The sequence below is a fragment of the Protopterus annectens genome, chromosome 6.part1, assembly GCF_019279795.1.
Source record: "Protopterus annectens isolate FY-2018-M chromosome 6.part1, PAN1.0, whole genome shotgun sequence".
NCBI lineage: Eukaryota > Metazoa > Chordata > Ceratodontiformes > Protopteridae > Protopterus > Protopterus annectens.
The window spans coordinates 58,973,879-58,988,098 of NC_056738.1; the positions used below are offsets into that span (position 1 = coordinate 58,973,879).

The 14,220-nt window shown below is 36.7% G+C and overlaps 1 protein-coding gene across 1 annotated transcript in view; it reads right to left on the reverse strand.

Annotated features, from left to right (window-relative positions):
• Window positions 1–14,220, reverse strand: part of LRP2 (LDL receptor related protein 2) — a 1,335,386-nt gene that overhangs the window by 615,122 nt on the left and 706,044 nt on the right. The window contains exons 37-38 of the mRNA XM_044075346.1: window positions 12,211–12,450; window positions 5,915–6,103 (exon numbers count right to left, since the gene is read on the reverse strand). Of these exons, the coding sequence (XP_043931281.1) occupies window positions 5,915–6,103; window positions 12,211–12,450 (429 nt within the window). The remainder of the gene's footprint in view (window positions 1–5,914; window positions 6,104–12,210; window positions 12,451–14,220) is intronic.

Here is a 14,220-nt window from a genome sequence, read left to right on the forward strand (position 1 = left end):
TTTCTGAAATCATTCATCACCTCATGAATGAAGGCCATCCTGTCTTATCCATCTTTCTTATGTCCAGAGCCTTTGACATCATTTCCCACCAGCTACTACTAAACAAACTCTCATCCTATGGACTCAATTCATCATCCCTAACCTGGTTCCATAGCTATCTTTCCAATCAACAACAGGCTACTAAAGGGGAAAACACTCTTTCCACCCTACTCCCCATCTCGGTTGGTGTAACCCAAGGTTCCATACTTGGTCCTCTCCTCTTTATCATATTTACAAACAACCTTAGTTCTGCAACTCAACTAGTGTCCACAGTACAGTATGCCGATGATGCTACACGTATCTGCTCAGCCACTTCATCCCAGGAACTTAAAATAAAAATGCAAACTTCTTTTCAGGACACTGAAAAATATCTCTCTGAACACCAACTCATACTAAACCCCAATAAAACTAAGTCAATAGTTTTCAGAAACAAAAAAATCCAAACCTTGCCAGTCCCCTCTCACTATCCTCTCCTTAAATAGAACCAAGATAGCACCCACTAACCAGACTAAACGTCTAGGTGTCACAATAGAGGAGAATCTAAAATTTGATAAACATATTTCTCTGACAATCAAAAAGTCCACATCAAACTTGGCACCCTGTACTGGACCAAACCATACCTAACTCAAAGCACCAGGCTGGCCACTGCTAAGTCACACCTGCTATCCACCCTCCTATACAGATCTCTCATATTCAGAAACCTGCAAAAGACTGAACTCAATAATCTAGAACACTGTTACAATAAAATTGCAAAATATGCCACTAATCATCCACACAGATCTCACCACTGCTCAGTTCTCTCACAGCTCAACTGGCTAGATCTCCCCAACCTTTTATTGCTCAGTCAACTTACCTTGGCCCACAAAATAGTCCATCAACCCAGCAACTGCCCTGCTATTTCCAGCCTAGTCCTACCTAGTATTAATCTCAGATCCCTCAGATGTTCTGACAAACTTATGCTAAAGGTTACCCACTCCCACAACTATCATGGCGACTCCCTCTAATCTCACAAAATAGCAAATTCTGGAAATTCTTTCTCAGGCCATCACAAAAAATCCTAACTACCATGAGTTTAAACAACTCCTGAAGGACTACTTAGCTAGTCATTGGCTGTGCTCTTGCCATACTCCAGGCTAATTCTTTCCCAGCTCCCTTACTATAACTCTCCTTTCTGCTCCTCCTAACTATACCCGTGATTCCTGGTGCTTCTAGCATTCCCACTCTCCTCTTCATCTCTATGCTGAATTGCTTTTTTTATCCTGCTACTCAGATGCACATGGATGTACACTATTACAAAGTTGGTTGCAGTCATATGGTGCTACCTTATTTGGACAATAAGTTGTTGAAACTCAAGAAATACTGCTTAGGGACTTACAAATAGACAGAATGATTGTTACTGCAAAATATAACAAGCAAGACTGAAGCTTCATGAGTTTCTGCTTTGCTTGTTGTAGGATACCATTGGAGTGAGAGCTGAAGCTAAACTACCAGGACTCTGAAATATCATGTTTTGGACTTAAAAATAAAAAACAGTATGATAATTGAATATCATTAACCAGAAGCAGATAGGTACTAATGTAGATGTTAGATAGCTTTTTTTTCTGATTGTATTCTGCTTTTTTTTGAGGATTTATTTTCTCCCTCCTGCATCATCCTGTGTCTCCCTACACAGTGACCTACGTCCATAGTGGGACTACCCGCCACCTTTGTAACATCTAACCATAAGGCTGGGGCTGATGCAGAACATAAAGGCATTCTGGGGGGTTTTCCATTCACATCCATGGGGGGGGGGTTGATTTTATGCCCTACCCCTTTTCCTTCTTCTCTGCCTTTGGTCCCTTTGTGGTATGTCTGAGAGGCAAGTGTAAAATGACTATTTGCAGCATAAAACCTCACCTCCATTGCAGCTCAGCCTTGTCCCCAACCTATTCCACCCTTTGGCACACACCTCCTAGCATGAAGTCCCCAGCCTGTACTAGGGATCATTGCAGTAGAAGCCCACAGAACACCAACCCATCAGGGATGGTAAAATTCATCCATCACTGCCACTCTGTTAGACACCTGAGACCCTAATAAAAACCCAGGTCACCTGAGCTGTAGTTAGAGCTCTAACCCTCTATACTACCAAAGCAGCTGGTATTCTGTTACTTTTCAATATTTTGTTTCAATTTCCTTGCTTAAACCTTTTACCATCTGTATATGCACATGGTAAGAGTGCTTAGATTTATTTATTTCAAATGAAGAATTTTATTATTACTGAATTCTTCTAGCTGTGTTATTAACTTAAGGTCTTATGAAATATTCCTGTGTACTAAACTGTATGATATTCTTAGAAGGGAGACTGCACAGAGTTAATTGCTACAATTTTAAGGGTAAACAGTAAGGTATGTTTTCTTTTGTTAAGTTTTCAAATTAATACTTGTTGGTAGAATACCTTAAATTCTGGAAAGGGAACTTGAGAGACAATTTACTACCACATTCTTGAAAATAATGTGTGTGCATGCATGTGTGTGTGTGTGTGTGTGTGTGTGTGTGTGTGTGTGTGTGTGTGTGTGTGTGTGTGTGTGTGTATGTATCTATGTATGTGCATGTCTGCACTCAAAACAATTCTGGTCACATTTCAATTACTACTAGTAACATTGTATTGAAAGACATGGTCACAGATTTAGGTTGGTAAAACACTGGTAAAGCAGTGTTTACAATTCTAATCTGTAATTGTGCAGTGTAGAGCTTATTTAGGTATGCTGACTGCTATCTAAGGTAGCAATGTGTATCTACCATATACCTTTAAGGTCAATAGACCTTTTTATTTTAACAATACCAGTGAAGGGAGTCAAACTACCATACTACTGTTTCCACTGCACATCAAATATTGACGCACCCCTGGCAAAATACTTAGACTTTAAGTTAAAGAAATTTGTGCAGCAAGAGTCGCATATATGTAAAGACTCATGGAGCTTCTTCAAAGATATTAATCACATACCCTTTGAAGGCTCCTATATGTTAGTAACGGTTGACATAAAGGATCTATATTCAGTTATTCCCCTCCGGGATAGAATGGTTTAATGAATTTTTATATGAAAAGAAAATAAACCATTTTGATGTAATAATGTATACCCAGTTGATGGAGATGGTCCTTAAGAACAATTTTATTTTATTTAATAAGGAGATTTTTTTACAACAGGAAGGGATAGCTATGGGTTCTGCGTGTGATGGTCTTTATGCTAACATAGTGGTTTTACAGTGGGAGAAGAAATATGTGTTTCCTTCTGACTTTTACAAGCATGTTAGATAATATACACGATTCCTGGATGACCTTTTTTATTTTATGGGATGGTCCCTATGCCCTTATTAGTGATTTTATTAGATATTTAGTTTCCATCACTTCATTTTTAAGATTTACATATTCATTTAACTTACATGAGATAGCCTTCCTTGATATTAAATTAATTAAAGATTACCAGAATGTTGTTGTGTCTTTCGGCTTTTCCCAGTTAGGGGTCACCACAGCGGAACTCCGGTCCGCTAATGATTGGCAGTAGATTTGTACGTGCCGAGTTGCCAGCTCTGACGCACAACCTTCAACGAAGGTATGCCCATTCATGCATGTCTCCACACAGAAGACGCTCTAGCTGAGCATCAAACAGGACAACGTCTTACTGTGAGGCGACAACGCTACCACAGCACCACCACCGCAGTATGATTAAGGATTACCAGAATAGTAGGTTTATATCTAAAATATATCGAAAGGACACATATTCAGATTCATTACTTCATTATAGTAGCATCCATCCTCAGAAACAGAAAAAAGCTATTATTAAGGGACAGTTTGTATGAGCTGCCCATATGGTATCACTTTCAAAAGATTTTTTAGATGAATGCGATACCTTAAAAGACATGTTTTTAAAGAGGGGCTACCCTTTGAGATTTGTTAATGATGTCCTTTTAGAGGTAGTAAATAAGAGAGAAAGAAATGTTTATATACCTCTTTTATCTGAGGTTTCATTGGATGTAACATACACAGTGAATGTTGCACCCCTAAACTCAGTTTTAACAGGAAAAGATTATAATACTTCATTCATTTCTACATACATGATTGACAGTCCTGATATTAAACATATTTTGAGTAAAAACTGGTCAATTCTAACACATGACCGAAGTATCAGAACACATATTGATGAACAACCTACTGTTATTTTTAGAAAAGTTCGAAATTTGAAAAAAATTTTCAAGAAAAGACATGCTGTGAATCATTTTTCGAATGGACGTATGTTGAAGTGTGGTATGTGTCATTACTGTCCCTTTATAAAGGAAGGAACAGTATTTATGATCAACAACAATAAGATTTATATAAAAAAATAAGTATAACTGTAACTCTGAACATATTATTTATTGTGCCCTCTGTAACCTATGTGATTGTTTTTACATTGGAAAAACTGATAGAAAATTTTAAAACAGAATATATGAATATTTGTATGAAATAAGAACAGGCAAAAAGACAAATGCTTTGTTTAAATATACCTCAGAGAACAGTGACCACACTTTTAATTTTTTTGTTACTGATGGTGTCAAGATGGATATCAGGGGAGGTGCATGGTCCGCCTTACTAGAAAAGAAAGAATTATACTGGCAGTTGTTATTAAATGCGAACAACTGGCCAGGTTTAAATGACTCCCTCTCTATTAATTCCCTTTTAAAATTGAGAGCTAAACAGATGATTATTTATTTATATATTTATTTATTGCTCTTTTAAAAATGGTGAAGTGGATGATTTTTTTTTATATTTTTTATATCTAGAAACGTATATTTATTTAATATTTTGTCATTGACATCACAGTTTGTATTGCCCTTTTAAATTTTTGTTACTTAGGGGGAGTGGCTACTGTCATGTGAAGCACAAAGGGAGTCTTTAAAATGTGTTCTGTGTTTGATTTTAATTTGTCTGATGAAGTTCTTTTGTTGAGGACGAAAGCGCTTACCAGCTTTCTATTGTCTTACAATACACTTTTTTGCTTTGAGGACTACCAGCATTTCCTACAGCATCAGTATACCAGTGGTTTTATTGTGGAGTATTTGGTTCGCACACTTCTGCAGTTTGGTCAGTAGTCTCTTTCTGTCTTTTGATGCTTATCGTTGGTAGAATACCTAAAATTCTGGAAAGGGAACTTGAGAGACAATTTACTACCACATTCTTGAAAATAATGTGTGTGTGTGTGTGTGTGTGTGTGTGTGTGTGTGTGTGTGTGTGTGTGTGTATCTATGTATGTGCATGTGTGCACTCAAAACAATTCTGGTCACATTTCAATTACTACTAGTAACACTGCACTGAAAGACATGGTCACAGATTTAGGTTGGTAAAACACTGGTAAAGCAGTGTTTACAATTCTAATCTGTAATTGTGCAGTGTAGAGCTTATTTATGTATGACTGCTATCTAAGGTAGCAATGTGTATCTATCACATACCTTTAAGGTCAATAGACCTTTGTATTTTAACAGTACCAGTGGAGGGAGTCAAATTACCATACTACTGTTTCCACTGCACATCAAATATTGGCAGAAATAGTATGGGAGCTAAAGCTCATAGCCCCTCTTCCAGCTCACATTAACTGGTGGCAGAAGGTGAGACTATATGCCTGTTCATCACATGTACAATATTACTTCTTCAGGTCACCAGTGTTACCTGACTGCCTGCATTTTATCTTCAAGTTCCTATTTATCCATTCTACTCCCCTCTTCCCTCTGCTTGCAGATGATAAAGAATCTCCTTTCAAAGTGTTTCTTCCTTTTCCCATTCATCAAATGCTTAAATGACTTTTAAATGCATAGTTTTTTTTTCTGCTGTAGATTCTGTGAATGCAATTTATCTGCCTCTTACCTGCTGCCCAATCAACTGCAATGCCACGGATTCCATTCCTCCCTATTCCGCTCGAAACAACATTTCTTAAATAGGAACCATTTGGTTTCGCTCTACGTATGGCATTCTGAGAAGCCACTGTGCTGTTGAAGTCACACCAATAAATAAATCCAGAGGCTACATGAACATCTACATGTAGTGCATTACGAGCTGAAATGATAAAAAAAAATATGTTACATTATGTAGGTCTTGGAAAAGAGGACTCTTTTACTTTTATTCTGTAACATTTATTTCAAATTGTGGAATCAAAGATAAAGACATTAGTTAAAAATGAATTAACTTATCTGAACTTTAGTGTCAAGAAAAGTTTAGCAAGCTTTAGTAGCCTGTTATCACTGAAGTCTTAAACACATCCTACTAGCCCAACATCTAAGAGAGCTAAATGTGAAAGTGCTATGTTGAGAAATTAGGATTTGCACAGAAAACAACATAAAAGTTTTTTTGTTCTTGTTGTTTTGAAATCTATATTTTCTTGTTCGGTTTTATGGAAGTAAATTTCTTAGATATGAAAAGCAGACAAGTTTAACACCTTTATTTTTTTAACATTACTACTGTACTGTGCCTGAACTAATAGTCAGTTGCATCATTCGTGTTTTATGCCATCTCCTGGATTAAAAGATTTGTCTTAGGTATGTAGTGTGTTTTTTTCTTTGTCTATCTGCTTTGTTTACTTATTTACTTGCTTTATATCTTATAAATGGGCTGGTCTGAGTACCATTATAAGCCATGATCTTTGCAGAAAGGATTAGGAAATATGCAATAATTCAAGTACAATAGACATTATAAAGCACATGTTAAATATTATAGGAATGGAGAATGCACAACATTCGTAAGAACCTTCACATATTATGTGAGTAAAGAATTTAATAATATAGCAATAACCCATGCCTGGGTGTGGGTAATGCTAAATTTACCCACGGTTGGCGTGGTTTGGTCCCGAGGCCCGAGGACCAAACAAAGCCAACCGTGGGTAATTTAGCATTACCCACCCAGAAGTGGTTATTGCTATTATACCATGACATTATTTAAGAAAAGAAACTGTTACTTTTCTTAAATAATGGCATAGTATAATGCCTGTTTACTGCCCTTCCGCAGATGTCTGGCATCCGCGGCAGTTCTGGTGTACTGCGCGCCTGCGCAGTACATCAGAGTTGAGCAAAGCAACGGAGAAAGCAAGATCTCCGTTGCTTTTTTTTAGTGTCTCGCTATGTTAAATGAGTTTATTGCTTATTTTAAAACTGTCTCGCTATGTTAAACTCATTTAACATAGCGAGACACTAAAAAAAAGCAACGGAGATCTTGCTTTCTTCGTTGCTTTTTTCTAAAACATTTTAATAAGATCTCCGTTGCTTATTTTAAAGCTGTCTCGCTATGTTAAACCCATTTAACATAGCGAGACAGTGTTTTAAAAAAACGAGTTATACTAATGGAAAAAAGTCCGGGCGACCGGACCTTTTTCTATTAGTATAACTCGATTTACAACGGGCACGCTGGCCAATCAGCGTGCACGTTTTGGGGGGGTCATGGTATAATAGAGTTTAGGTTTTAGTAAGGTAGTATTATGCACAATCAGTTATAGAAAATAAGTAAGATGTGTACTGTAGCTGTATTTACTATCACAGATTGAGAGTTGGATAATTTCAACCATAAAATAAGAAAGGTGGAATTTGTGGAACTAGGCATACTAATCCATTATCTACACTCTTAAAAATCACTTCTTCAAGACACTATGAGCAGGGGTTTAAAAAAGAAAAAAAAAACGACTGTAATATGCTAGAGTGAAATGGGTGAAGAGGTTTTTGAAATGGAAGGGCCCTTAACTAAAAAGATTTTATTACGACCGAAGGTCACCTGACATATGAATGTGATACCAGACTTACTGTGAGTGCTACACAGTTTTTTTGGCTGCAGAATGGACAGTAGGATTATTTAAAAGACCTCAGTAGCAGAACAGGTCTTGCTGCCATAGGGAGTCATCTCACATTATAAATTAAGATAGCTGTTTTTCCTGAGCCCAGGTTAAATTATAACTTTACAAATACTCTTTAAAGTGACTTGTAACTTCTCTCATCTTGCATGGCTGAAGCCATGCAAAAATAAGCAGAAAGCTTTCTCAGGCCTAGGAAGAGGAGTTTCCATTGTATGTTCACGGACTTTAAGCGTGACCCTCAGGACAGCAAGAATTAAAATCAATTCCAAGGGAAATATGTACTGACTCCCTCACTCTGGGGCACAGTATTCCAAAGTTTGTATATATAAGTAGAGGGAGTGTGGAGGTTCACTTTCTCACATCTGGAAAGGGAAATGCATGGATGCATTCACAGCTGCAAGAAAATGTTTTTTGGCTGAAAGAGCTATATCCGCACTTCACTGTTTTTTCTAGTATCACACTTACTTTTTAAAATATTTTTGAGACCCTCACTGAAGAGTCCCAAAGTTCTGATAAGCACCTAGAGATAGTTGTCTGTTTGCCATCTCACTGTATAACCTAAAGCAAGAGTAAACTCATCTATCTGTAAGAAGCTGAGATGTGGCAAGATATTATTTAATAGTTCAGATTACGTAATGTTTAAAATGGTTTCCAGATGAAAGTATATGGTCACTACCATGATCTTCAAAAGACTGAGATGGCAAATGTAAAGCTATGTCTGTATACTTACTTGATTCCTTATAGTATTCTGCTTACCCTGAAGTACAGCAATATATATATATATATATATATATATATATATATATATATATATATATATATATATATAATCACCAAAACACAGTATAAAGCAACAGCTACCATGCAGGGTTCAGTCCAGGAAATGTTGCAAAATAACATAAAATCCAAGGAATAACCAGTCCGTAGTAAAAAATCAAAATTGTTCTTTATTAGTGCACTCAGTAGGTTAGCGCTTTCACAAGTTAGCTTCTTCATATGGTCTGAAGAAGCTAACTTGTGAAAGCGCTAACCTACTGAGTGCACTAATAAACAACAATTTTGATTTTTTACTACGGACTGGTTATTCCTTGGATTTTATGTAATTTTTAAACATTTCCTAGACTGAACCCTGCATGGTAGCTGTTGCTTTATACTGTGTTTTGGTGATATTTCCTATTTTCTTAAGCACAGCTTCTACCCCCTGGATTTTAGCCTGCTTTTCTGTTGTATATGTGTATATATATATATATATATATATATATATATATATATATATATATATGGTTCTACCTGACATAATCGAAACCCCAGAACACCGACAACGCAATCACCGACACCACATAATCGACAGTGCAGAAACACGAAACCTCACATGCCCGACAACGAAATAACCGACGGTACACAAACACGAAACCGCATACACTGCACACACCACAATAACAACAATCAACAAACAAAACACATCCCCTGTCCAAAAACCACACACACAACACAAGCACACCAAAATCCCTACAAACCCACACTAAACCTCACATACACAACTATCTACAACCCTAACCCAAACCCTAACCCTAAGGTCCGTCACTATCGCATACTCAGCTAACCCGCGCCCTAACCCTAACTCACTTAACCCGCCCCTAACCCAAAGACTATCACTACGACACTTACCTAACCCACTTCCTAACCCTAACTCACTTAACCCACCCCTAACCCAAAGACTATCACTACCGCACACTTACCTAACCCACTCCCTAACCCTAACTCACTTAACCCGCCCCTAACCCAAACACTATCACTACCACACACTTACCTAACCCACTCCCTAACCCTAACTCACTTAACCCGCCCCTAACCCAAAGACTATCACTACCACACACTTACCTAACCCGCGCACTGACCCTAACTAACTTAACCCACCCCTATCCCCACAGACCGTCAATATCCACACTTACCTTACTCGCACCCTAACGTCCGTCACTACCGCATACTTACACAGCCTTTTCCCATGTCGGCATCCTTGGCGTCGGTGTTTTAATCTGTCGCGTTGGTCTTCTGCATTGTCGATCTTCTGGTGCTCTCGATTCGCTTGTCGGTGTTCTGGAGTTTCGACTATCTCAGGTAGTACATATATATATATATATATATATATATATATATATATATATATATATATATATATATATATATATATATATATATATATGTGTGTGTGTGTGTGTGTGTGTGTTTGTATCTATATATGGCTATACTAAATATCTAAGTTTTATCAATTCCACAATCATCAACATCAGAAATATCTAAACTCAAAAATATTTAAACATAAAATATCAACAAAAGCAAGGCTATACTAGGGAAGGGGTTATGCCTTTTTTCCACTATCGTATGGCCTCAGAGTTGATACACACAGTTAGCAGGGGGTGGGGGTGCAAGGGGGCTTTCTTCTCTGCAAAAAAATTGGTTTTATATATGGTTGTTTTGTTGATATTTTATCTTTAAATATTTTTGAATTTAGATATTTTTGGTGTCAATATTATGTATATATATATATATGTGTGTGTAGTTTACCTGTGGGAAACTGGAATCTTTCTGTCAGGTGCTGTACAACATGAAGCCCACCTGAAAAAAATACTTTAAGAGCATTATGGGATGTTTCAAGATTTAATGCATTTCCTTGAAAGTGCACTTTATATTTTGCATTTGTTGGACTAACCCTTGCAATGGCCTAGCTCTTCATGCAGAAAATGTGCATCATTAAAGAAGATTTATCACAATTTTTATATAAATGTAGTTCTGCAATAAACATGTAAACAAATTATTTAATATTTATTCAAGGGAATGTAACCCTTTAAAGACCAGCTGTACAAAGAATATACCTCTGAAATAAATTCACAGATTTTTGAATGAAGAAGTCCACCTTCTCGATGGTACAATAGTTCAGAGTTTCTGACTTTAAGCCACGGTGGGAGGTACAGAGCTTTCCTCTCAGTGAAAATATAGATTGTTTTTGTGCTAAACTGAATGGCTGATCAGATGACTGTGTTGCAGCAGTCTTAGAAGAACTGGTACTCAATGTATTACATTATATCCTTGTTTCAAGTTTACAGTCACTCACTTGGATCACTTGAGCTGGAGTCACACTTACTTAAGCATACAATCTTGACATGGCACTTACTTTTGCAATGTTTCTTATTTACCAATGGAGTGAGATCACACTGCCCACATTTTAGTGAGTTGTGGTTGGTCCAAGGTCAGTGCAACTCCGAGAAAGAATGAGACAAGTATAACACATTCTGCCACTGATCACAGTTTCATTGGCACGAACAATTACCTTATTAAGAATAAGAATAATAAAGTTAGCAGGGTATGATGGAGCAAAGTCCTTCATACAGGGGTGAAGGGGGGCTTAAATCCATGCCACAAATGTCTGCATCAGATATGCGTATAAAATGGTGAGCTTAAGTACATACATTAACAGAATGTGTGTTTTCAAACTTGTCATTAAGTTCTTGTGACTGAGCTAATGTGATGTGACTATAGGTGAGTCATAGATAAGCAGTAAATCCCCCATCTCAGGTGCTAAATATTAGGATTTATTTTATAGGAGAAGACAGTTAGGTCTTGAAGTCTCATGTGGTTTTATTGCATAAATCTGATAAAGGATACAACATGTAAAACCTGATGATATGAAATGTGCAAACATTTTAATAAACAATCAGCCTCATCTGACTGCAGAATTTTAGATGTACAGTAAACTCCGGCTTTAATGCATTTATCAGTGTTTTGCTGGGTTCCTGTAATTCCCATGGTAAATCATATATCCTTACCATGATGCTCTTTTAAATATGTTGCTTCCTCAAAAAAAAAAAAAAAAAAAAAAAAAAAACAGGTTTAAATTCAATTTTACAAATCAAATATTTCAACTTAAGTGAACAATATTTGTATATTTTCACCCATAGTCTTCTCAAAATTTGTCAGTATTTTAAGAAAAACGTTTCCACAAGGACTAGAACAAAAACACCTAGTGTGAAGATATTAGGGTGCAACATATTTGTAACCTACACTGCATTTCTATAAGTACTGATAAATTCCAGTAATTTTTCCTAAATGTTATTCTTGAAGCCCCTACTGATCTGATCAAAGTGTACCCAAAGTATTACCAATAACTAGGAAGTGTCATATATTTCTACTGCAGAGACTCCACATCCAAACCTTGAAAAAGAACTCAACATCATTCTTTAAATGTTGGGTTATGTTTTTCTCTAGACTAGGGCAGACAGCATACTTGTACAAATAGTCTAAAAATGTATGGCATGCTTTCTGTACTTACTTCTTCCTGCTGATGGTACCATGGTCTCTGAATGATCTGAGGGATCCATGCTTAATCCTCTGACTGCCTTGAGTGTGGAGATGACAATAAATGAATCATACGGTAAACACGTCCTGTTGTCAGGGTTAAGGCGGAAGCCTGTCCCACAGCCACAAGTGAACTGATTACCTGGCTTAGGAAGGCAGATCTGTTCACAAACTCCAGCATTGTTACTGCAGCCATTGTCACTGCCTGCTGATGCTATAATAAAACAGAAACACGATAAATACTCTACTTTACAAGATATTTAAAATGTATGAAAGAGACTATAAATTTAAAACCCATACAAAAGTTTCCTCATAGTTAATATGTGACCCGTTTTGCATGTCAATGATATATACGTTCACTTCAGCAATAAATACAGTGACAACATACAGGACTGACACTTGAGTGCAAAGCTACATGACGACTAACATACCAGCAACAAAGCAAAAGGAAAAGTAATTAGCAAATTAAACTTAAAGCCATCTCTGTGCTGCTACTATATGTTTCTGTTAGATCTGTCAGTAAACTACTCCTACACTTAGAAGTCTGCCACAGCCATTCTTAAATGGCCAGGATAGTTATTGTGAGGTAACAAGAAATTTCTTTTTGCCTCCTTAGCATAATGCGTAGAGCTGTCAGTGACATGTTTGTGGTTCGAGGCCTGGCGCTGTTAAGGAAGAGTGACATGGAAGTGAAGCATTATGAGAGGAAAGGCTTCCCAGTTTTTATTTCATGTTTACAGATTTGGAGGAAAGTCATACCTTAATAGACAGAACTATGAAAATCTCAGACATGCAACACAAATCATTTTTTTCTTAATTGCTATGAATCTCTACTGTACCTTAAAAAAGGAGAGCCTATTTGTTGACTACACAGTTAATAAGCATTCATATATTTCTGATAAGCATCTAAGGTGGTGCTTATTAATAAGTACTTCTGGGTTTAAATTACATATAGATATTACAATTACATATTCATTTGCATGTAGCACACCACAGTGAAACATATGGCAGTCATTAACTAACAAAGTATATTTGAACTAAAAAAAAAAACATTTAGCACAATTTCATTGCATGGCAAAAGGAACAGTTTGATCACAAAAAAAAAACTTCATGGAATACATCCTGTCTCCAACATATACATATGTGATAGCTAGGTAACAGTCCATGATTATTCTATTTATTTTTATCGAAGAGCACAAGTAACTGTTCTGTTTTCTAAAACTTTAAATTTGAAATAAGCAATATTACATCTCTAGTCTGTTTAACAAAGCCTCTTCAGTATCATGGTTAGCTAGAAAATAAACTTAAAGATTAATAGCCTGATTAAAGAGGCACTCCAAAACCAATTTCACAAGAAACTTTGGATCAGACTTCAAAGACTCTACATGAAAAATAAGCAAAAATTTGTTCACACCAGAAAAGCCTGAATTTCTGTAAAACTTTCTGTCTGATATCATAGCTAACAAAAGCCTTGTCTTATACAAGACAAAACATCACATGAAGCCATATACTCAGAGCATGCTAACACTAGCTTTTCCATAACAAAGCATGAATGCTGGGGGAGTATGCATATTCTGAATATGGAGTTAATGATTGCCCACTTGTGCTAATGATTTCCACTGAAAAGGATCAGGAAAAAGAAAAATTATAGAAAGACAATCCTTAATTATGGAAAATCGCACACCTATATCTGAGAACAACAACAAACTCTAAAGCATAAGGTTAGAATAAAAAGGTTAAAAACCTGATCTATAACCTCAGATGTGGTTCTATAATAGAGAGCTGTCTAAGTTTCCTTCAACATCCTGAAGACATGGAGGTAGATGAAGTGGTTGTCATCCTGACTGTTCATAGGGTGTGTGTGTGTGTGTGTGTGTGTGTGTGTGTGTGTGTGTGTGTGTGTGTGTGTGTGTGTGTGTGCTCGTTCATGGTCCTATCACAGACTGCCATATCATTCAGGTCTGATTCTTTATGTTATTCCCTT